Genomic DNA, 23,469 nt, shown 5'->3' on the forward strand with positions numbered 1-23,469 from the left:
TAAAAAATGAATTTATATTTTACCTTCAAATGTCACAACTCCGTAAATCAGTTCAGTACGCCTATCGGTCTAAAAACTTGCTCAGGCTAAACATGCACCGACAGTGTTCAGTTCAAAAGAAGATACCAAAAATTAGCCATTGCGGTTCGCGTTCTCCAAAATACATAGAACTTAGTCATTTCATGTTGTTGTTTTGCAGAAGACGGCAAAGAAATGTACCAAGATTCAAAACACACGTGCACAGCAATTGTTCTCCTCATTAGGGAGTTTTAGCAAACCACGACGGCGACGGCGACGGCGACGAGAGCGACACCAAACAAAAGGTTTAATGAGCAGAACAATGGCTGTGCACGTGCGTTTTGAATCTTAGCTTGGTACATTTCTTTCATGCCAGGTGGGAATTTGATCCCTAGCGTCGATTTCATGTCACGTGTTCCGCTGATTCCAAGTGGGTTGATAAATCATCGCGGAGACAAACTTTGATGAATTCAAAGGAAAAGATTGCAGATTCGTGGCGGATTGGTTGAAAACCAAAGGCCTACACAAGCTTTGTTCCGTATTATAATTATTGAAGAGGCCTTCAAGACGGGGATAATTGAAGCGGAAGACGGCCTTATCACATTGGCTAAAAAGTGTTGCCTTTCCTTAAATGAAGTGAAGATTTGGGTTAGCCATCTTCAGAGAAAGAAGGAAAACCGTGCAAAGCCAGTGCAGAAGACAAAAGAAACAAGAGCAAGGAAGAAACAAAAATGATTTCAACAGAAACAAACATATTTTACACTCATATATTCTTTAAATAGTTTAAGTTCATTTAAGAAACTACGCAAATTTGAAATTTCGCATTGACTGGCACTGACATTGCAGTAGTAGCATATAAATTAATAGTTATGTTCTACATCGACGGAGTGCTAACATGATTATTTCAATTACACCAATAAAAGTTTACGTAATTAAAGGTTTAATAATTTGTTATCAAAATTTAGCAACTTTGTAATTGTTTCTCTTTTACTGATGTATCCAATGCTTAACAAAATTGGCTTCAATCGAAACAGAGGTATTAAATATACTTATTTTAAATTGAAATATTCTCTACGTGTTTCTCTACGAGTAGAAAATTGGTCTAGTGTAATACTTACATACAGTCGATCCACATCGACAAAACGCTACTTTTATATTAGGGTTTATTGATAATAATTCGACATCAAAATTTGTCAATTTTGTTTCCCTTTGGTTATTACCCGTTACCTGTCTTCCTCGTGCCTCGTGGCATGTAGGGCCTTGGTTCTCTTTGGTGTTGTCTATTAAACCATGTTTATATACACATCATCACAAGCTTAATAGAAGCTACTGAAAAGATAAATTCAAATGCTCGGGGGGTTGCCTGGGAGGGGGTTGCTTCGATTTGACTGGTACGTAATAAAAAATTCTAGTTTCAACTTAAGAACTTATTGTTAGAAGCGTTTGTTGCTTGAACGGGAAAGTTCGAACTAAATTACCCTCAATTGAAAACGATCCAACGAAATCAAAAGTAATAAAGGGCTAATGAATTGTATGGCGTTTATAGGGAGCGACTTCGTTCCCCAAGGTCTCACTGAAAACAAAATATCTAAATATTAGTAGCATTGCCTAGACGAGACAGTTAAAGTATACATAACAACAAGTGTTTGAACTTTCAGTGAGATAAATTAGCAAATAACAGGTGGTTAAATAAAGTCCTTTTGGACTAAACGAAGATCACAAACTCAGTCGGTCAGAACATGAACTTATTGGCAAAATAATCCACAAGCTTAATTAGAAATTGGCAAAATGTAATAACAGAGGAAATCTCTTGTAATTAAACTCTGGCAAATAAAGCTGCTGTTGGCTTTTGAAAACGCAATGTTTAAAAATTATGACAAGTAAACACAAATTTAAATATTAATGATAATTACGGCGGAAATTAAAAATTGTATTGAGTCAAAGACAAAGGCTAAATGCGAATAGCCGTTAAGCAAATATTAAAAACGGATTCAAACGATTACCACGCTATTTTCCAAAGCTAAATACATATAACTATAATAAAAACTTGGACTTGAATGGCGATTATGAGCAAATTAAGCAAATTATCGAAAAGCTGAATATGCCTCTATAAAATACACAAATTTAAGTAAATACAGCGAGGTATTAAACTGAGCAGTCTACAAATTGCTCCTAACTGTATATTGCCTTTATTCTTAATCATACAATTTTCTAGAACGTTACGTCACTAACTGCCGTCACTTTAAAAGCTGTGTTTTATTTTCTTATTTCATATATATAAATACCGTAATAGGTGCAAAACATAGAAACTCAAGAATACAGTAATTTAGTTTTAATTACGATCAGACAGAAATCGAAGTCCTGTTTATGAGTTCGTTCATGTTTGTCCACTGAGATATGACTAAGCCATCATTCTTACAGTTACAGTCAAGTGTCCTAGACATCCCTTGGCTGCTCACCATGCTTCCCTTCCTCTGGAGATGGGTTAGCTTCTTATTCTGTGAGGCCATGGATAACCCGTCCGCCCTCATGATCTTCAACGATCAAGCTCTTCTGGCATATCAATTTTTCTTCGTTTTCCTCGCTGAGAGTAGCAACCATTTCATCAGGCTTCGCTGCCTTTGGCGTTTGGGTCAGCTGCTTGTTCTGTGAGGTCATCGGTAACCCGTCCCCCCTCATAAACATCAACGGTCAAGCTGTCCTGGCATATCAATTTTTCTTCGGTTTCCTCGCTGAGAGTAGCAACCACTTCATCAGGCTTCCCTCCCTTTGGAGTTGGGTCAGCTGCTTGTTCTTTTTAGCTTTGAGATCAAAGGTAACCCGGCCGCCATCAAGAGGGCGCAAGGTTGCAAGAGTCAAGGAAGACAATATTCAGTTTTTAGAAGATTTTGTATTATTGTCGAGAAATAAATCTAAAACGTAAATGGTAACACAATCTCCTACACAAAATGTGATTTTGTGGGATTAAACAACCAAAACTGTCATGTTTTGTGGGGGGTGGGTCACATGATTTTCAACCTACATTTAGGGGTGGGTCAGTCAGTTTTGTGCCAAATGGGAGGGGTGGGTCATGTGTTTTCCAACCAGCACTTTACCCCACTTTGTGAATGTGACGTTCTGATTACATGTGGGAATCTCTTCCTCGACGAATTAACAACGATAATGGAAATTTTGGAAGTAATCGGAGCCTCACATTTATAAAGCGGGAGACTGAGATAGCTTGAGATAATATCCGAAATGTAAACTTCTTCGATTCTGTTCAAAGCCCTTTTAAACGACTCAGAAAGATACAGAAACACTGGTAGATAACACTGCATTTATTTATTTATTTATTTTTTATTTTTAATGCAGTGTTCGGGTCCCCTGTGGTCAGACAAGTCATTTAACGTTGCACCAGAACTGTCTCAAACAGGAGCATATGTGATATGCTCCTGTCCCACAGTATTGTTTTAACCCATCCCTCACCTACCCCCCCCCAAAAAAAAAGAACAACAAACAAACAAACAAACAAGCAAACAAACAAAAATAAAAATCAAACAAACTAAAAACAAACGAAATAACCAAAGTGTGGAATGCTGAAGTTTTGTCGATCCGGAGTCGATGTAGGGCCGGGGGTAGTTCCCAGTCCTCCCCATGAAGGGGTTCAGGACAGTAGAATAATGCATACTTGACGCTTGTTCTAAGCAACCATGATCACGAGATTGAGGAAATAACTATGGTGGAACTAAATCAACTTTATAATCTTTTTTATTTAGTTGAGGCGAAAAAAAAAAGAAAAATAGTCCAACATGTGACGAACCGGTGAAGATTTTTCTCAATCGAAGTGAAGAACATCTGCATTCATGGGTCTTCGTAAAAGACAGCGAAAGATTAAAAATTTATGCGTTCAGGCATGTAAATGTACTGTGCTGATTGTGCGTGCCAAATCAGATGATGAGGAAATCGCGTTTTCCTGTAGTTGTCCTGTTGGTAGTGTTTTCATCTCTTTTGGTTACTGTTGACGGATCGTTATTAAGTGGTAAGTTTCAATGTGAAGCTTTATTTAAAATTTTTGTTTTTATTTGACTGACCGCTTCAGTGATGGTTGTCACTCGAGTTTAACTTAAAAACTTAATCTTCATATCTTTTAACTACGTATGTCGTAAAATTCAGCTTACTAACAGGCTAGAATGTGCTGCGTCCACGTTTGAATGTTACGGAACTGAGCTTCCTTTTTTGTCTTAGTTTCCTAATAAGTTTTAGGAACTTGTGCTTCTCAAGTGAAACACAATATATAACACACAATACATAAGCTTTAGTTAATGATTTATTAACTACAGCTTATATATGTTTTGCCACCAAATTAAAAGACCTTGTATTCAAACCCTCTCAAGCTCAGTGTAGTGCAAGTCTGGGATTAAATTGTCATTCCAGGATAAAATTAATAATAATTTTTTTTTGATACTGTGGTGGTAAAAAAACACACTATATAATCAGATAGGCAGAAGAGTGTCCCAGTTAACACTCCATTTGGCTTAGAGTTGCTATTAGGCTTGCAAAGAAAAATGTTAGTCTCACCTTCTCACCAAGTCTCGCATTTACCATTCACCTCCCCTCCCTATGCCCTCTCTTGTGTAAGGGTTTTTTGGTTGTGTGGACTGCAGACAAAGAGATAAAGATTTAATAAATACAACTAGGCTAGAAAGGAAACATGGACAGATAAGAAGTAAATAGATGATTGATACTCTGCATGAAAGACATTTTAGTCATTGCGAGGCCTGATTTTGATGTCAGGCAAGATCAGAATTACTTTAATGAAACATAATCTTTTTTTCATATGCTTGGACATACCCGAGAATGTGTTTTGACTCTTCAAAGAAAAAAAATGGTATGAGAAAACGTTTTGTGAGAATATCTTAAGCTGGGAATAGTGAAATGTTAAAAGCTCTCTTACCAGAGATTTTCAACTTCCTGTCAAGGCACAAGTAATATGAGAGGAGGGGGGGGGGGGGGAACACTCACATGAGTCCTTAATTGTTCCAGTCACGGCTTAGGGGAATTGTAAGATTTGTAACATTCAATATGTACAGTAAATGGCTACTTTCCCTATGACTGAGGACTGAGTCCTAAGGTGTGCTTCCAGAAAATATCCAATAACCCACTCCGAATAGGGTTTGTGGAAATTTCACAGGGGAGGGGGAGGTCTTAAAGGCCAAAGTTTCTAAAGGAATTCAAAGTAAACCAAAACTAGAATTTCCAGAGGCATTGGCTGGGGACCAGGGGGGGGGGGGGTTTAAACCAAAAAGCTTTCTGTGGGAGGGGTATGGATATTCAAACCCTCCAGAGAATGGGGTAGAGATATTTTCTGGAACAGTACAAGGTAAATATTATAAATAATGCTAAATACAATAAGTGCATTTGAAATGTTCACAATTAAAGCGTAAGTAATAAATTATTATTTGATACCAAAAGAAGATTCTTTTCATTTTTAATTTTAGTTTTGGATTTTAAACTTCAACCAGAAAGGCCCAACAATTTGTACTATTCATTGAGGGACTCTACATTTGTTTTAAACTGCACTGTTTCAGTGGGAAATTATATGCAGGCATTGAATTTAACATGGCAACATAACAAGAAATGGTTATTTGGTGAAGTACAGCATATTGATACTGCCACAATACAACTGACATTATCAAGTACAAGCAGCAAAAACAATGGAATTTACTGGTGTGCTCCGAAACTTGGTAATATATCACAAGGAGTTAACATATCTCTTATAGTGGCAGGTAACTGAATTAAGAGTTACGATTTCAATTAAGTTTGGACCCTCCTGTGTGAAAAGCCTTAAGTACATTTACTTTCAAAAAATACCAGATGATTTAATTTAAACTGTGTGAAATATTTAAGCATTCAAAATATTTACTGTACATCAATAAGACTTTTTGAGTAGCTTCAAATTAAAGCTCTTAGTTTCCTTTATGAAGCAAATCCTGGTAAATGTTTCCTTTTTTCTCTTCAGATTCACCCAGTCCTCCACGTAATTTAAGATACAGTGTTGTGGGTGCCATTAAGAGAGAGTATCGTGTGTTTTGGTCAGCATCAAGTGTTACTGGAGGTTTGCCTGTTAATTACTCTGTCAAGCTGTGTTTGAATGACTCCTTCGCTACAAATAATGGTGTCTGTAATTGGAGCAGTAACCCAGATTGCCGACCTACAAATGTTCTGAGTATAGATAAAGATTTCTTCTGTGTGCTACGGTATAGTGGAGATTTTGTTTCCCCATGTGAGACAAGCTGTAACTATACAGTGTCTGTGGTTGCTGAAAATGCTGTTGGAAGTGCGACAAGCTGGCGATATATGCCACTCATTCCACTGTATTCAGGTAATGCATCATGTGTTGGGTGTGGCACATGTACATATTGCCATTAGTGGTAATAATCAAGTTCTGAAAGTTATGATCCTTGATATTTTAGGACTGAATTCCTATCAGTACTTTTAAAGTGTCTTGACTTTCCAATTGTCTAAAGGTAGTCATGCACAACATGCAGTACACACTGGGTCAATTCATCTTTAGTTAACAAAACAAAAATGTCCCCAATACATGGATCATACATGTAGGGTGAGAGTGAGGGACATATCTTGTTGAAAAGGATTTATTTATTGCCTTAAATATATTGATTTCAGCACTAACCATGAAAATCATAGTCATGGTAAAATACATTCATTTTTATGTTTGTTGAAGGTATGAAACAATTAGTTGAAGGATTTGAGCTTGCATCTACTGATCATATCTTTGATTTGAAAAGTCTGCTTCTTAAATGGTCACTGAGGGCTGTTTACTTACAAGGGAAATTCAGTAAAGATAGAGTTTTTATCGACATGTACAATATTTCAAATGGATATTCGTGTTTTTTTTTTTCAATATAGCCTTTCTCTCCCAAGATGTTTCCTTTATGTCCCTTCCCATGTGCTCCTGTCCCACCCCTCCCTGTCGTCACCCATAGTTAAGGTAGAATTGACCACAAAAGATTGCATGGTACATTTGTAGCTGACCAGCTTTAAATCCATTTGGTCTAATTGTAGTAATGCACCCTACCCTCCATTCTGTGGTGCATTTCCCCTCTCATCACCCCTCCCCCATCCTCAACACTTTGGTTGCTTTGTTGACTGTACAGGCCACTGGGTGAGGAAAACCCTTATGGATCCACAAATTTAGAACTACACGGCCTGTACACTCACTGCAGGCTGCCACTTGAAAATGTGCCTGTCCAATTAAATGTATTCATGAACACTTGGATTACAAGGTGGATTACAAATAATAAATCTCAGACCGTGTAAAACACTAATAATTGTGACACAGCTTGCACTTTGTGTTGTTTCATGTGTTGCACTAATCTGTATTATGCTCTGTGCTCTCCTGGCTAATATTTCCCTGTCTGCCGGCTACATGTATTATAAAATTTATATTTTGTTGTTTTTGAATTAATTCAATCTAACGTTTTTGTTTTTGACTTTTTCTAACTTTAAGCTACCCCTTTGCCTCCTTTGAGTTTCAATGTTGTCACAACTGATAAGCAGAATGAATTAAGAGTCAGCTGGACTGCAAGGGTTGCATGGAGATACACAAAGATGGAATACAAAATACTGTACCATGCAAGAAATGAAATGGAAAACAAGGTTTGTTGGTATTGCATAGTGTAACTCTACTGCTGTTGTTTTTGTTTTAGTCGATTAGAAGTGAGACACTGAGTTCTAAGTTTTTAATAAAACTGAAAAACTATTCTTGGTTTACTGTGAAACTGATAAAACCATGAAGAGTTTAGTTTGATTTTGACAGGTCAGTTGTGTACTGACAAGTCACAGTAAAGCTCAATACATGTGAACAAACCTCAAACCAATAATTATTACTGTTGCTATTTCAATTAGATGGGCGCAGTTAGCATTTCTCGAGGCTACATCAAGAACTTAAAGCCTAACGTTAATGAGGGGATCAAAGCCTTTAGAGAGTCACTAGATCTTTGATCTGTTTGATTACTGTTATGACCAGCCATGAGTGAATCCAAACATACACTAATTTATTCAGTAAAAAGCGAGTACATCACGTGATCATGGAGAAATGCCAATCACAACATACCTCTCCTCTAGAATTACCGGTTATTCGTCCATAAACTCCTCATGTAAATTGAAACAACTAAATCACAAACTATTTGTCCTCTATGTCAACCACAGTCCCTGTGATAAAGTCACGATTCACACAGGTAGTCTTTCAAATACCCAGGTCTGGCCCTTTTCCGCACAGGGCATGTCCCCAGAGAACTTGCTTTAAAGGGTGTCTGGGTAGGTGCTGCCGGTGGAGACTTAGGAACCTCAAGATGGTCGCTAACACCAGGGGTGGGTGGTGCTGCATCACGTTCAGGCAAGACCACTCATATCATGCTGGGTGTCACACTTGTAACTGGCTCCCCCGCCACATCATTCTCATGGCTTTGAACATGGTCTTGGTGCCGCCGGATGACTGTCTTGTTGTCCAGCTGAACTTGAACTGATAGTGGACCAGTTATCTCAATGACAGTCCCTGGCATCCAGGCCTTCTTGTTTCAGAAATCCTTAGCATAAACAGCCTGTCCCTCTAGAATGTCCCTCTCCTTAGCATGGTAATCATGTGCTGCCTTCTGCTGAGACTGTTTATTCCTAACGCGATTTGCTACGCTTGGAACAAGCTGATTCAGCTGTGTGTGCAATCTCCGTTTCATGAGTAATTCTGCTGGTGGAACTCCGTTCGTACCATGAGGGGTGGTGCGATAACTAAGGAGGAATTGTGACAACTTTGTTTGGACACTTCCATCCTCTATCTTCTCATAGCCTTCTTTAAACATTTGCACAGCCCTCCCTGCCAAACCATTTGAGGCAGGGTGATAAGGTGCCACTTTGATGTTCTTGATTCCATTCCTTTTCATGAACTCCTGGAATTCCGAGCTGGTAAAATTGCTACCATTGTCGCTGGGAGGCCGTGTGTAGCAAACATCTCTCTCAGCTTTTCAATTGTGGCGGTCGACCTGATAGGCTTCATGCGATGCACTTCCAACCACTTCGAGTACGGATCCATGACTACAAGGAACATTTCTCCTTTGTAAGGGCCCCTGCATAGTCAAGGTGAATTCTTGACCAAGGGAGTCCCGGTCACTCCCAGGGGTGTAATGGTGCTTCTGCGGGTGCACTCTGGTTTGACTGACATTTGTCGCAGCCCTTCACTTTCTTCACAATCTCTTGATCCATGCGTGGCCTCCATACATAGCTTCGTGCCAACGCTTTCATGCGAGATTCTCCCGGGTGGGCCTCATGCAGCTCAGTGAGTATTTTTGATCTTCCTTGTTGGGGTACAGCCACGCTGGCACTCCAAAGTACACAGCCATCTTTTACGCTTAATTCACTCCGCTCGGTGAAGTAAGGGTTTACCTCTTAAGAGTTGTTTTTGGTTGGCTATCCTTCTAAGATGAAGCGCAGCACCCGTGAGAGGATTGGATCCCTCTTGGTCCACTCTTTGATGTGCCCACTATGTACAGGTGTGTCTTCCAAATGCTCCATTAACAAGATTGTTTCACCTGGAACTGGGTCTGAGCAGCCTTGTACGATATCTTGTACTCGTAAGCAGACAAGGTCAGTGCCCATCGCTGGATTTGCGGTGCAGCAAGCCCTGGAATCCCTTTCTTCTCATTCAATCAACCCTCAAAAGGTTTATGATCTGTCTTGATAGTAAATGACTGTCCATAAAGAAATTGATGGAACTTTTTAACTCTGAAGATCATGGCTAGCACCTCCATATCTAAGGTCGAGTAATTTCTTTCAGCTTCGTTTAGAGATCTGGACATGTATCCTATTGGACGTTCAGTTCCTCCTTCCATTTTGTGGGATAACACCGCTCCCACACCATAATCGGAAGCATCAGTGGCAAGTACAAGTTCCTTGGCTGGGTCAAAATGTACTAGTAGCTCAGCTCACTGCAACAGTTCCTTAGATTTCGCAAATGCCTCCTGTTGTTCCTTTCGCCACTGCCATGTTGATCCTTTCCTTAAGAGCTGGTGTAAAGGCTCCAGGATGGTTGCTACATCAGGTAAGAATCTGTCGTAATAGTTTAGCGTGCCCAGTAAAGCTCATAACTGACTGACATCCTTTGGTTCCGGCGCATTCTTGATTGCATCCACTTTCGCCACCACAGGTTGAATGCCATCGCCACTGATTACCTACCCACAGTACGTGACTTCAGGTTGCATGAACAGACATTTTGCCAAACGTAGCTTTAATCCTGCTGTGAAGAGCTGGCTAAGCACTGCTTCTAGGTTGACTAGATGATCTGGGTCATCCTTGCAGCTGACTAAGATGTCATCAACTTTTAAGACAACATGGGGGATGCCTTGCAATAAATTCTCCATTGTATGTTGGAAACTTCCAGGTGCCGACGAAACCCCAAAGGGCAGTCTGTTATATTGATAGAGTCCCTTGTGAGTGTTGATTGTAGTGAATATTTTCGATTCCTCATCCAATAATAACTGTTAGTATGCCTGTGACATGTCCAGCTTGGTGAATTTAGTTCCTTTTCCTAGTGTGGCAAGCAAGTCCTCAGTCTTGGGGATTGGATAATTATCCAACTTTGAGACTTGGTTAACGGTGCACTTATAGTTGCCACAAATACCCACTGATCCGTCTTGTTTCACCACTGGATTATAGGTATGAACACTACCGGAGATATTATGCCTTCACTCTGCAATCGATCCAGTTCCTTTTCGACTTTTGCTTTAAGTGCATACGTTACAGGAGGACCCTTCATGAACTTGGGTGGAGCACTTGGGTTGACATAGATTTTGGCTTCTGTTCCCATCAGTGCACCCAGTCCTTCGCCAAAAATGTTCTTGTGTGCATCTAGGATCTTCTGCAGCTGAGGGTTACCCTCCTGGATGTTGAAAATACTGTTCCAGTTAAGCTTAATATTTGAAGTCAGTCCCTTCCAAGTAAATTGGGTCCAGAACTCTTCACCACCATGGCTGGTAAATTATGCTGTTGATTCTGGTACTTGACAGGAATCAGTACCACCTTAACACCTTCTTCCCTGGAAACTTCGTCCACTAAATGTGAAGGCTGCTTCTTCTTCCCCTTTGCTGGCTTGCTGTCTCGTGAACCGGTATGTTTACCTTCCTGCGTTCTGGAATCGGTTCCTTTGCCCGTCTTTTTCTTCTGCCTTTTCTCACCACGACACTCTTTGGCTATGTGCCCTCGTCGTCCGCATTTAAAACACTGAGCATCTCTAAATCGACAGGCTGAAGCTTCATGTTTCTCCCATAACGGTAACACTCTGAATCTGGACGACTATCTTTAGTTCCGTTCATGTCTCGAGCGTCGACCTGATTAACGCTGCTGGGGGTCGTGTTGGACTGAATATCAGCCACATGCTTCGCTGCTAACTCTTCTCCCAACGCAAACTCCTCGGCCTTCTTGAGTGTCAACTCTCGTTCCGCCAGTAATCGCCGCTGGATTTTTTTTATTATTTATACCACAGACCAACCGATCTCGTAGCATTTCTGGTAACGTGTCGCCAAAATTACAATGTTCGGTTAGCTTACGCAATTCTGCCACGTATGCCGCAACTCCTTCGTCTTCGTTTCGATTTCCGCTATGAAATTTATAACGCTCCACTATCTCACTTGGCTCCGGTGAAAAGTGCTTCTCAAGTGTGTCGACAATCTTCTCAAAAGTTGTCTCCACTGGCTTCGCTGGTTGAAGTAAATCCCTCGCAAGTGCGTACATTTTACTCCCGCAAACACTGAGTAGAATTGCTCGACATTTCACCACACCTTCCACCTCATTCGCTAGGAAATACTGTTCCAACCGCACCACATACTGGGTCCATGATTCTTCTGATTCTTTGAATTGGCATATTTTTCCGTTGGTCGCCATTCCTGTACGAATCTAGAATGAAATGCCTCGTCGCCAAATGTAATGACCAGCCACGAGTGAATCCAAACATACACTAATTTATTGAGTAAAGAGCGAATACATCACGTGATCATGGAGAAATGCCAATCACAACAATTACATCGTGTATTGTCATTGCTTCTGTATACATGCCTTATTAGCCTTGATATAGCTGTTGACTCGTTTTGATCTAGCTACATAACTATGACCCTGAAGTTTAAGAGCTGGATTATCGTAAAAACCTTTCTGCAAATTTGTAATAGTAAAACTTGGTCTTCAATGATGTTAACAATCCTCAGACTCGTCTTGTTTAATATACTATTTCTGGACTGTTCACGGTTTCCTGAGTTTCACAGTAATAGCTAAATACACTTAGAAAAATTATTCACTCGATACTGATTCGCTAACATCAGTGCAGTTCTTGAAAGTATTAGCTCAAGAGCAAGAAGTGTAACAAGGGACAGTGCAAATTAAGGGGGTAATACCATGGCAAAAGGTGTATAATATTCACCGGCGCAAATTATTTTCAGAAGATGTTCAGAAGATAATTTACCCAAGTTAGTAGAAAGGCACTGAAAGTCTGCCAACTGTCATCCTTGATGCATTGTTTATTGAAGGTGGCTGAAGCTCACCCGAAGTCTTCTGAGCAACGTTTCTGAAAAATTTACAACGTGACTCAAAAAACCGTGAACACTTAAGTGAACACTTAGTTTGATTTTGACATGTCGTGTACTGACCAATACATTGATGCCTGTTTTTCATGCATCTGTCCTGTTATTGATCCTGAATTTTGTCATAACATTGTTAAAGTAGCTGTGGCTCCACAAGGCGATAGCCGAGTGGATCGGCAGACCACTTTGACAGTTTTATGACAAAATTTATTGTCCATTACAGGACAGATGCATGAAAAACTAATGTCAATTTGTTTTTTACAATTATAACAAATTGTCAAATTGTCCGCTCTCGCTTCTTTCGTCAACAGCGCATAAATTGTAAATTCATGTGTCAGTCTGCGTAATGACAATGAAAATTAGCCTATGCGCTCCAGAGAATTTCTGCTACAGTTATGGTAAATATGGTTTTTGAGTTTCACAGTAAATAAGTTGATCAGTTAGATAAAAACCAACTACATGTAGTTGAAACTGCATACTGTAAATTAAAGTTAAACAGATGCATATATATTCATGCATGGAGCCTGATGAAGATCTTTTGTTTGTTGCTCTTCCCTTGTAGACCAAGGTTATATCTATTAAAAACAGCTCAACAGAGGTTACCCTGCTCAAGCGATTGAAGGCATTTATGGAGTATTACGTCTACATAATAGTCAGATTTGTTAATGAAGAAGGAAAGAAGAGTGCTCCAAGTGAAGTGCAAGGACCGCGCATTGTGAAAACACCAGCTGGGGGTATGTCTTCTGTGCTGATACAGCTGTACAAGCATGTTAGATCAAAATAGTTTATTTCTTGTATGTGCAGTTTAAACTCTTGTATGTGTAAGTAGACCCCTTTCAGACAAAGTTGTTTTGCTTTAGAAAGCATATTTAATACCACTTTACTATCTCCGAATTCTGAACTGCTTGCTTGGCTTGCATTGTACATGTGTGTACATGTATAAAACCTCTTGTACTAACACAAAGTTATTAATATTGCTAGTTAACTTGTCAAATGCATTTTGCATGGTCCAATAATTCAGCAACCGACCTTTAAAATACAGTCATGTGCTGATACAAAAAGGTTCACAAGATTTTCTTTTTGAGCAAGAAAATGACTATTTACATTGTAAATACTTTTTAAATAGTACAGTTAAAACATAGAAACTGCAATTACAATGTAATTAATTTAATTTATTGTTAATATTTATGTAATTGTTTTGCAATTTACATTTTAGAACCAGATACTCCATCGAAGGTGATAAGAGATTTGTCAGCGATCTTCCCTGGTAATACTGCTCTGAGGAATGTTACAGTAGAGTGGAAGGTGTGTATTAGCTTTTTAAATTACACTGCCTATATAGGAACACTGGTTATGAAGCTACGGTTTAATAATTGTAATATATATTTCATTTTCTATTTAAAGGTACTAGAAATGATTTCAACTGACGGCTTTTCACTGTTACTGAGTGGTCAGCTACTTACTTTTCCACCTTCCTTCTCGTCCGCCTGCCTACCTGTCTGGCAAACTCCCTGGTTAGCACCCTTCAGTCCCGAGGTGGGTACTGCCAGAAAAATTGGGTAGGGGTGTGCGGCCCGCTTTCCCAAAACCCTAACGGCCCTGTTTATGACCGAAATATGTGATATTTCCTACCATATTTATGACCTGACGAAAAATTTGATAGCCTTTTTATGACCTGGCCCTAAAATCGATACCCTGTTCAGACCTGCCTTATAATTAGTTCCCTAGTTTAGACCAATGTTAAATTGTTGTAAATATAATTTGTGAAGGGCTTTTGTTGATGGTCTTATCGATACTGCTGAGAAGGTAGCTTATAATCTTCTTAACAGCATACCCAGTTCAAGACTAGGGTGCAAAAACCATACCCTATTTATGACCAAGTTGGCCGAAATTGATACCCTATTTCTGACAAAAATGCTGAAAACCTAGCCCTTTGGGGCCGCACATACCTATATTAAGGGATTCCCCCCCCCTCTCCCACCCCCCACCGTGCCGTCAGTTTCCATTCTTTCCACCCTTCTTTTGTTCTGCCTGCCTGCCTGTCTGGTAAGCTACCTGTTTAACATCCTTTGGTGTCCCCCCCCCCCCCCCTGCCTGACTGTCTTGTAAGCTCTGTGCTTAACTTCCTTCTGTTTCCTTTTTTCCCACTTTCCTTCTCTTCTGCCTTCGAACAATCTCTCTAATCTCTACTCCTTGGTTCCACTTACGACTTAAAAAAGTTTGGTTAATATTTTCCTTACAAGCCAACATTGTATAATAACGATAAAAAATATTTGATTTGTTAATTTGTGTATCCAGAGTAGTGGCCGAATCTACACTAGGGACGATTTATTTGCTTGAGACTAATAATCCGTAATTATTTTTCTAGCATCGGTCCTAACCTGGCAAAAGCCATACCCACGATAAACTCTTCTTGTTGATGATTCCTTGGGGATAACAACAACACACCTGACTGAATTCAAATGAATTGGAAGTTATCTGCAGGAATTTGTCAACGAGTAAAGCCCCAGGTTATGATAAGATCCCAATGGATGTGATTAAAAATTCATTTCACCTCATTGTGCATCTGATTTGTCAATATCATTAACCTTTCTTTACATAGAGATGGTTTCTCGAAAAAAAATGAAAATTGCTTTTTTTTTAAATTAGCAGGATCCTCGGCTATGTAAACAGGGATCGCTATTAATATTCTGGTCTTTTTGTAATTTACAGACAATCTCTTCATTAATTTGTCTTGGGCTGATCCGTCTCAGCATGTCTGCAAGACGTGCTGACAGATGAGTCAGTTCAAGATCAATTTTGCCACCTAATTCGTCCAGACACCGGATTTATACCTAGGCTATTTATCCATGTCAGACTGATAAGGCGTCTCAGTTGGATAAACCAATGTCTCCTTATGAAAATTCGGCATCGGATAATTCGTCTCTAGTATAAATTTGGGAATGAAGGTCTTGGTAAGTGTTTTCAACGTCATCCTTTGGCTTCAGCTGACAGCACCTACCCCACCCTTGATCAGTTTGGATATGATAAAGCACCTCATCCATGGTTGGAAATCTTCAGAAACGTCGTTATGTATTGTGAGAATTGTATCTAATAAAAAAGAAAATCTCATGGTCGCTTGGAAATACGAAATCTATCTACGTACTCGTGTTGAAAAATATTTCAATCGTCCGCAGCGCTCACTCGTGAAATATTTTTCAACACTCGAAGAGAAATTTCTTATCTCCGTGCGGCCATGTAATATCCTCTATTTCAACTCTTAATAATACTTATTTACCATCGTTTCTTCCAGTTGGCACGCAATTCCTCCTGGCATGGCACTCCCGGTAAACATGTGGTTTACTGCAATTATCATCATGTTAGCCAAGGTTCTGTTCCAGACTGTGAATATCATGTGGATGCCACATCAAATAGAGCAGTTTTACAAAGACTTGATTCTGCCAAAAGTTACAATGTCTACATAAAGATGTGTAACAAAGAACAATTTTGTAGTGCAGGTGGTGAGCCGTACATCATTAAGGAACTTCAAGGTGGGTTAAGAAAGTAAAATATCAAATAGAAAGAAAACGTTTGACCCCATTTCTAATCACCGACAAGAGAGTTAACGATATGACACATAGCGTAGTATTTTTGCGAAACCTTGAGGTGTCTGGAAATGTGGTCAAACAGTATCTTGAGTGTTTGATATATCTTTTCAATGGAAACTAGAGCTAAGGAGAAAACGGAGAAATAAAATCATAAAAATCTCTTTTGGTACAGGCTGCCTTGTCATGGACGTCCCACTGTGTAACTTGTGTCCCAACATGGCTGATTTTGTTCCGTGTTACCGGATCGTGTAAACACTGTCACGTTCATGATTTCTCTTCTTATGGCTGCCGCACAGTAGCCGATTTTTTGTCGGCCAACAAAAAATCTTCACTTGTCGGCTAGTGTGCGATCAATTCAGACAAGTCTACGAGAAGATCGGGGCTTGTCGGGCGATACCTGACAGTGCTAGATCTGAAAACGTCTTGTCGGGCCTTGTCGGCTAGTGTGCGGTGGACCAAGACAATTTGTCGGGGCTCGCGTGCGCCTCAACTAATTAAGAAAAGTCATGAGAGTCACGTCAGTGAATAGGCGCCATCTTGATTTTGGATGACTCGGCCCCAAGCCTGAACGCGGTTAGTCGCGACAAAAAAATTGGCTAGTGTGCGGCAAGCAGATGGCCCGACAATTTTTTTCACCCGATTTGACCCCGACAAAAAATCTGCAGTTCTACGACAAAAAATCGGCTAGTGTGCGGCAGCCTTTAAAATTTCATTAGTCATTAATGAGTTTGCGAACACAATGCAACGTACCGTCATGTAGTTTAAATTTTATTCTAAGCAGTACATGATTAAAGGAGCAAAAAAGTGGACCCAAGCTTTTACTTATCATTTTAGGATAGGTGGCTCCATGGTGGGGGTGCTCTTGAAAGAGAGTACAGTTAAACTTACTCCGAGGGAGGTTTTTGTTTTTTTAAATGAACAAATATTCAATCTTCAGGTTTTTGTGGTATGTAAGATGATTACAATACATGGCGTTTTGAACACTGGGCTAGGGTTTGTTTTCGTGTTTCCATTTTGTTTTAAAATGAATCCCTGGTAAGAAACTCATATGTAACTGCTAGGGATGCATGTATTTTTCATGTAGATAACTCAACACCACAAAAGGACGGAGGAAACCTGAGCAGCAAACAAATCGCTTTGATCACAGTGTCAGTTGTGGTGGCATCTATAACAGCTTCGGTTGCGGTATACTTGCTTAGGTACGAAGGTATTTTTGTCAGTGTACTGCTGCTAATCACGAGTGGCTTTTTTTTTACTAACAGAGGAATTTCTTTTAAGTGACCACCTTGGGAAATCCAAGGAGGGGTCATTGGACATAAAGAGAGATCTTGTCGCTTGTGGGAATGGGTTCTTGTAAGCGATCATGTTCTAAAGCAATATAGGCTTTGCTCTTTTTAGAACTGTTAACATAAAACTTGGAATGTGTTAATGGTTGTGAGTAATATTTTGAGTTTAATCGATGGGGTTTTCTATAGACAGTTGATTTAAAGAGTGGAGACCTAGGGTGCTTACCATTTGTTAGAATAAAGCGGTTGGAATGACCGTTGAATAATGGTTAGGGTTTTTCCAAAATCAGTAAACCAACCGAACGAGATGGCGCATACCATTTGAAATTAGATTTCTCCTAATTGTTTTCGGCTGATGAGACACTGGAAACTGGAAAATTTACAAAATTGCAAGGAAATTTCTGTCGTTCCTTTCCAAACAAAAAACGTGGACTACTTCTGGAGGTAGTCTACAATTACCGAACGGATTTTCCGGAAAATTACTGTTCCATTTAACTTGCAACTGAAATTTCCGGATTTTTTTGCTAAATGGTAAGCTCCCCTATTCAATCAACATCTCAAGACAGTTCTTCATTACACGGCAATCCAACAATCTGTTAACCTCAGCAGTGTTAGAACTGGAGCAAAGGTCGAACCTTAATCGAACTTAATTCGTCGAACCTATTAATTTTGAAATAGGAACATGAATGGTGCGACGTTTGCCGCAATTAAGTTCGACTCAAATTAATTGGTTCGACTCTAGCATAAGCTCGACTTGCCAAGTCGGATAATGCGACAGTGGTTCGGCGTTTCAGCAAACGTCGCTCTAAACACGCGCTGAACTTTATCCATAAATCATGCAAATTAAAAAATAATTTATGGGATGGGCTTGGCAAACGTCACAAAAATACATACTCCCCCATCTGCCGAACGTTATTTCCCCCTTCCTCCCGTGGTGAGCATGCGCTGTACAAAGACAATTTCGCGACCGGGGAGTGGCGAGCTATCGAAAGTCATTGCTGACATCAAGACAGCTGCCCAAGACTGCTGCTCCTTTGTTGTTCGCCAACAAAAGCATGCCACTTGGAGCAATAGCTGTCGTCCCTAACGCACTGTCCTCAGAGCTGTATGTAATGCGAGTCGTCTCTTTCTTTTTTCGCAATTAATTGCCAAAGTAAGGCCCGACGAGTACTGTAGTTCGGCATTTCGCTAGCAAGTCCTAGCATTAAGTAGCTGCACATCGAGTGAATAGCACGGGGACACGTGCTTATTCCCGTGCTTTAATGAAGTGCAACTTGTGAAAGAGGATCGAAGCAGGTTCGACGTTTGTTACCACGCTGGAATTAAGTCGACTCTTTGTCGCACCTATTTTTAATTTATTCGACGCGACTTGGATTCGACGTATGCTCTCGGCCTTATTTTATTACAGTGGCTGCGCCCTCGTCAACTGTCACGCGATAGATATCGAGAGTTAATAATGTTATTGTTAAATATAATTCACTAGCCTCTCAGCTAGTGTATCACAGTAAATCTGTTGATCAAGGATTAGGCATACATCCAAACTGTGTGTGTAATCTTCTCCTCAGACAATGGCTTCAGAGACGTGGCGTATCGCCAAGAATACGCTTAAGGAACCGTTTAATACTTCAGGTAAGTAGATATTGTCTGATAATATTACAATATATCATTTTGCTAATGCTAGCTCCAGTCCCTTGTAGGGGCAAAATTTGATCTATTTAATGAATTAATGAAGCCATTTTTGGCCTAGTGATCACTTCTTGCCCCCACAAGGGAAGGGAACTAGGAAATATTTGCATAACAAAATGGCCTGTCGATCTTTATTCGTCCTAACTTTGGTGCTTTATGATACATTTTTTTTTTATTCTTAAGTATTATAAGCCCGAGTACACATATATACAGGAAGGCTCTTTTTATCAGAGAAATATAGGTTTTCCATGTTTGCTAACCACAATTTATTTGGAAAACTCGCTGGTTGTACAGCAGTAGAAGAAAGTGGATTCAAGCAATAATATTTCAGAGCAAAATAGTTTGATCAGTTGCGAGTATTTAAGGACGGTGCCTACTAAATACAAAGGTTTTTGCGCCAGGTTAGAACCACGCGGAAAAATTAGATCTTTCCAAGGGCTATTGGAATCCACAAAGAAAATATAGGGTAGCCACGCATTTTTTCGAGATAATTAGCCTTGAATCTCAACAAAAATGCTGACATCAGCATTTTCCTGAAAAAAGAAGGAAAGGAAATTTCATTACAGATTTCCTTAGAATTCTCCTTTACATACAGAAAAGCAAACACATTTAAAAAGATCTTTAAACTACATGGCAAATGGTAACATAAAAACCATTTTTGATATGTTTTTAATAACAAATTCGTTGCAACAGCGCTTGTAGCGTCTCTGACAGCCTTCCTCTGGTTCAGCTAAAATACAGTCTAAATACCTTTTGCTCACAACCAAAAACTAATCACAAGTTGAATAGGCTTGCCACTTCCATTTCATAACATAAAATGTAGGGGAACCACGCGTTTTTTAAAGTTATTCATCTTTTTTGAAAACTTTTACGGTGCGCGTTACATTTATTGCTGTCACCTTCCCAGTAAGTAAAACATTTGCGTATCTCGCACTTGTTTTGCGCACGCACTACGCCATCTGCAGGTACATGTTTACAGTTGGATTTCAATGTAATTTTCGACAGATAACAGCTAGGTTTTCAGCTGGTAGTCGTTAACAGTTAGTGGTTAGCGATATGCTGCTATTCTGGTGTTCCTGGTTTAAGTACAGATTCATTAAACTTGATTTGATCACAGTAGGAAAATTTTGCTTTCATTCTAGTCGTGTACTTGGTAGCGTAGTTGATTGCGTCAATGTCAACCCAGCGTGGCGCTTAAACCATGCGAGAAAATTGCGAAATACATACGGACTACAGGCTGTGAGCTGCTCTGAAACTGACCACAGAGCTAGGCTAACTCCAAAAAAAAAAAAAAAAAAAAAACAGCAATCGTCGACATAGTGCCAGTACAGTGGAACCTCTGACATTCAGACGCCTCTCTATTAGAGAAAGTTTTTTTTCTCCCAACCGAGTTGGAATTCAGATAATCTCTACCTCTGTAATGCAGTAAGTCAATATTAGGGACACATGGAGAGGTTTGATGGTATTGACTACTTCTGTTTTATGGCAACTTTGTATTGTAAGTATAGAGTTCTAGAGAGGTTACTTATTTTCCTTATATGGTATTCCTGGTGATTCCTACAAAATCACCCACCACACTCAGCTTGTAGCCAGTGCATTCCATAATATTTCCATAAAATTACATTTTGTGTCCTTGCCACGTTCGTTTTTTATATTACTGCTTTAAAATGTTTACCATTGCTCTTGACAAATCCGAGATTCGCAAAAAGAGGTTTTCTTTTCTTTTCTTTTTTTTTTTTTTAAGGTGACCTACTACAGTTTTGATGGATTATAACAGCCCAACTTCTAACTCTTTTGAAAAATGTTCCAACATGTTTTTTCTTTCTCTATTTACTGTTTACTTAAGTCTTTTATCATTCTATGTGAAACTTGAACAATTAAACGTCAACAAATGGCTAAAATGAACGACCGAGTACCTAAGGAGAGACTGGGCTCTAGTAGGTTAAATCACGTTTTTCTCAAAATCTATCTGTATGACCCCACCTCAAAATTTCAGGAATAAGAAATTGGCTCTGATTTTACATTCATGCAAAGTAAAATATAAATCTGTAAGACAGATTTTTTGCAAACTAAGAAAATGTGAAATCAAAAATAGCTCAACATTTGACTTACAGATTCTTATTTTACTTTGCATGAATGTTAAATCAGAGCCAATTTCTTATTCCTGAATTTTGAGGTGGGGTCATACGGGTAGATTTTGAGAAAAACGTGGTTTAACCTACTAGTGCTCAGTCTCCCCTTAGATACTCGGTCGTTCATTTTGGCCATTTGTTGACGTTTAATTGTTCAGGTTTCACGTAAAATGGTAAGAGACTTAAATAAACAGTAAATAGAGAACGGAAAAACATGTTGGAACATTTAACCAAAGAGTTAGAAGTTAAGCTGTTTTATTCCACCAAAACTGTAGTTAGCCACCTTAATGTGGTCGTTTTTAGAAATTCCGAGGAATTCGCAGATTTCCGACAATTGGTTTCACAGGGATTTATGGTTGTAACTTCTCTGGATCCTAATCAATTTTATTACAAGAAGCGATCGGTCAGCTTCAGGTTAGCAAAATGACATGTTATTCTCTTTTCCTTTGCAGCCCCCTGTACCACCTTATGACTATGTGGAGCCATCAGCGACAAATGACTATGATCAACTTAATTTGAACGAAAACCAACTTTGATGTCACATTGGACAACATGATAAATGGCCAAGTAAAGTAGTCGCATGGGTGCTGAGTCAAGCAATTGCTAGTTTATATTTAAATTAATAACTTAACAGTCGAACCTCTCCACAACGGCTGCCTTGGGACAGAGAAAAGTGGCCATTAATGATAGAGGTGGCCGTTGTGGGGCAGTAAGGGTGAAATATTACACCTGATTGTGTGTGTGTGTGTGTGTGTGTGTGTGTGTGTGTGTGTGTGTGTGTGTGTATAAATACATAACACAATCAAATATATATCTATTAAAAGAGCTTCGTCAAGGTTTGCCCATGTTGAAGATTTGAGCCTGAATTTTTATCGCTGGTCGTTTGTAATCCGTGTCAATCTTCTCCATCCTTAACCACTCTTGTTCCTTTATGGTTTATTATTATCGCTTTGCTGTTTTTCTGTCGTAGTAGAATATCATTTTCAGGTTTCCTTTAATTTGGAGGTAATTTTGCACGTGGCCAAAATAACAAAATGCCATGACTGAGCTCCTTTAAATAAAACAGAAACAGACACCAACGAGGCACGGTACGGATTAAGTTTCGTTGACCTTTTGCTATAAAAAATGGAGTTTTGCATACACCGTTCGTGAATTATTGTTAAACTGGCCGTTGTTGAGAGGTTATTTAGGCAGTCGGGACGCACTTTAGTGGCCGTTGCTGTTGTGGAGAGGTGGTCCTTGTAGAATTGTTGTACTGAGGTATGGACCGTCAGCGGAACAAAAAAAAAGGGTGGGGGCCGTTGTGTAGAAGTGGCCTTTGGGTAGAGGTGACCGTTGTGGAGAGGTGGCTGTTCTATAGAAGTGTTCATTAGTAGAGGTTGGACCTTAATTAAAAGGCAAGCGTATGTTAGGAAAATTATGATGAAAAAAAGGACAAAAGAGAAGAAATCGACAGTAATGTTTACAAATTACATGCAAACAAAAGTAATTATAAACCTAGATAAGTTAGGAATTTCCAAGTCAATTACATTTAAACATTATTTTGAATTAAATGTGAAAATCTCTTATTTAAAAGTGACCAAAGTTAAATTGTAAATAAACGATGGCCTACATTTAGCGTGAAAAGATGTTCAGACATTTGTCTGCGGACATTTTCTGTTTCTGGAAGCGAGCTGTTAGCTTCGAGGAACAGATAATGTCAAAGGACAAATATCCGAGCCTAATTGTAAAGTCAACTGGAGGCTATTGTGACTTTTAGGTATTTTTGCAACTCGCGAGATCTTTTTTAAAATTGGGGAATGTTCCCCGTTGGTTTATATTCAATCACGTGACTCATTTAGATCAATCTCGTGCGAGCAAAAATATTTGATGAATTATAATTACATATATTTAATAACTTTAAGATATTTGAGCTGCACTCTGATTTTTTAATCCAATCCACCTCAAAATAATAACTATCATGACTGAGCCCGTGTCATGTGTATAATTTATTTTATTTACAATGTACTCTTTGTAATAATTTTAGATGCTTTTCCATATCGTCTTCATCTGTCCACTTGTCATTGTATATAGTAGCTATTGTGACAGGAAATTAGGCTTTTCAAACTTATTTAAAAAATTCATCAACATAGTACATCAACAT

General features: G+C 39.2%; 1 protein-coding gene across 4 annotated transcripts; it reads left to right on the top strand.

Annotated features, from left to right (window-relative positions):
• The first annotated feature begins 2,081 nt into the window (after positions 1-2,081).
• On the top strand, positions 2,082-22,868 carry LOC145471402 (uncharacterized). 4 transcript variants are annotated; one of them, XM_081454849.1, is made up of 10 exons: positions 2,228-4,036; positions 5,496-5,783; positions 6,017-6,379; positions 7,526-7,674; positions 13,198-13,369; positions 13,852-13,940; positions 15,928-16,165; positions 17,307-17,421; positions 19,074-19,137; positions 21,779-22,868. In XM_081454849.1, the coding sequence occupies exons 1-10, from the start codon at positions 3,949-3,951 to the stop codon at positions 21,860-21,862; spliced, it is 1,650 nt and encodes a 549-aa protein (XP_081310975.1). In that variant the 5' UTR covers positions 2,228-3,948; the 3' UTR covers positions 21,863-22,868. The 4 variants fall into 4 exon arrangements, 3 of the variants coding, with proteins under 3 accessions (XP_081310975.1, XP_081310976.1, XP_081310977.1); XM_081454850.1 differs by having other exon boundaries at positions 5,496-5,741; XM_081454851.1 differs by lacking the exon at positions 5,496-5,783 and having other exon boundaries at positions 2,235-4,036; positions 21,779-22,867.
• Positions 22,869-23,469: the final 601 nt, after the last annotated feature.

Source organism: Orbicella franksi, unplaced genomic scaffold (assembly GCF_964199315.1).
Source record: "Orbicella franksi unplaced genomic scaffold, jaOrbFran1.1 SCAFFOLD_77, whole genome shotgun sequence".
In the NCBI taxonomy this organism is placed as follows: Eukaryota; Metazoa; Cnidaria; class Anthozoa; order Scleractinia; family Merulinidae; genus Orbicella; species Orbicella franksi.

Excerpts from the sequence above, each read along its gene's own strand:
- LOC145471402 (XM_081454849.1), top strand. The coding sequence starts at position 3,949 with ATGATGAGGAAATCGCGTTTTCCTGTAGTTGTCCTGTTGGTAGTGTTT. Across the intron at positions 13,941-15,927 it reads ATGTTACAGTAGAGTGGAAG|TTGGCACGCAATTCCTCCTG; the intron begins GTGTGTATTAGC and ends CGTTTCTTCCAG. Across the intron at positions 19,138-21,778 it reads GGAACCGTTTAATACTTCAG|CCCCCTGTACCACCTTATGA; the intron begins GTAAGTAGATAT and ends TTTCCTTTGCAG.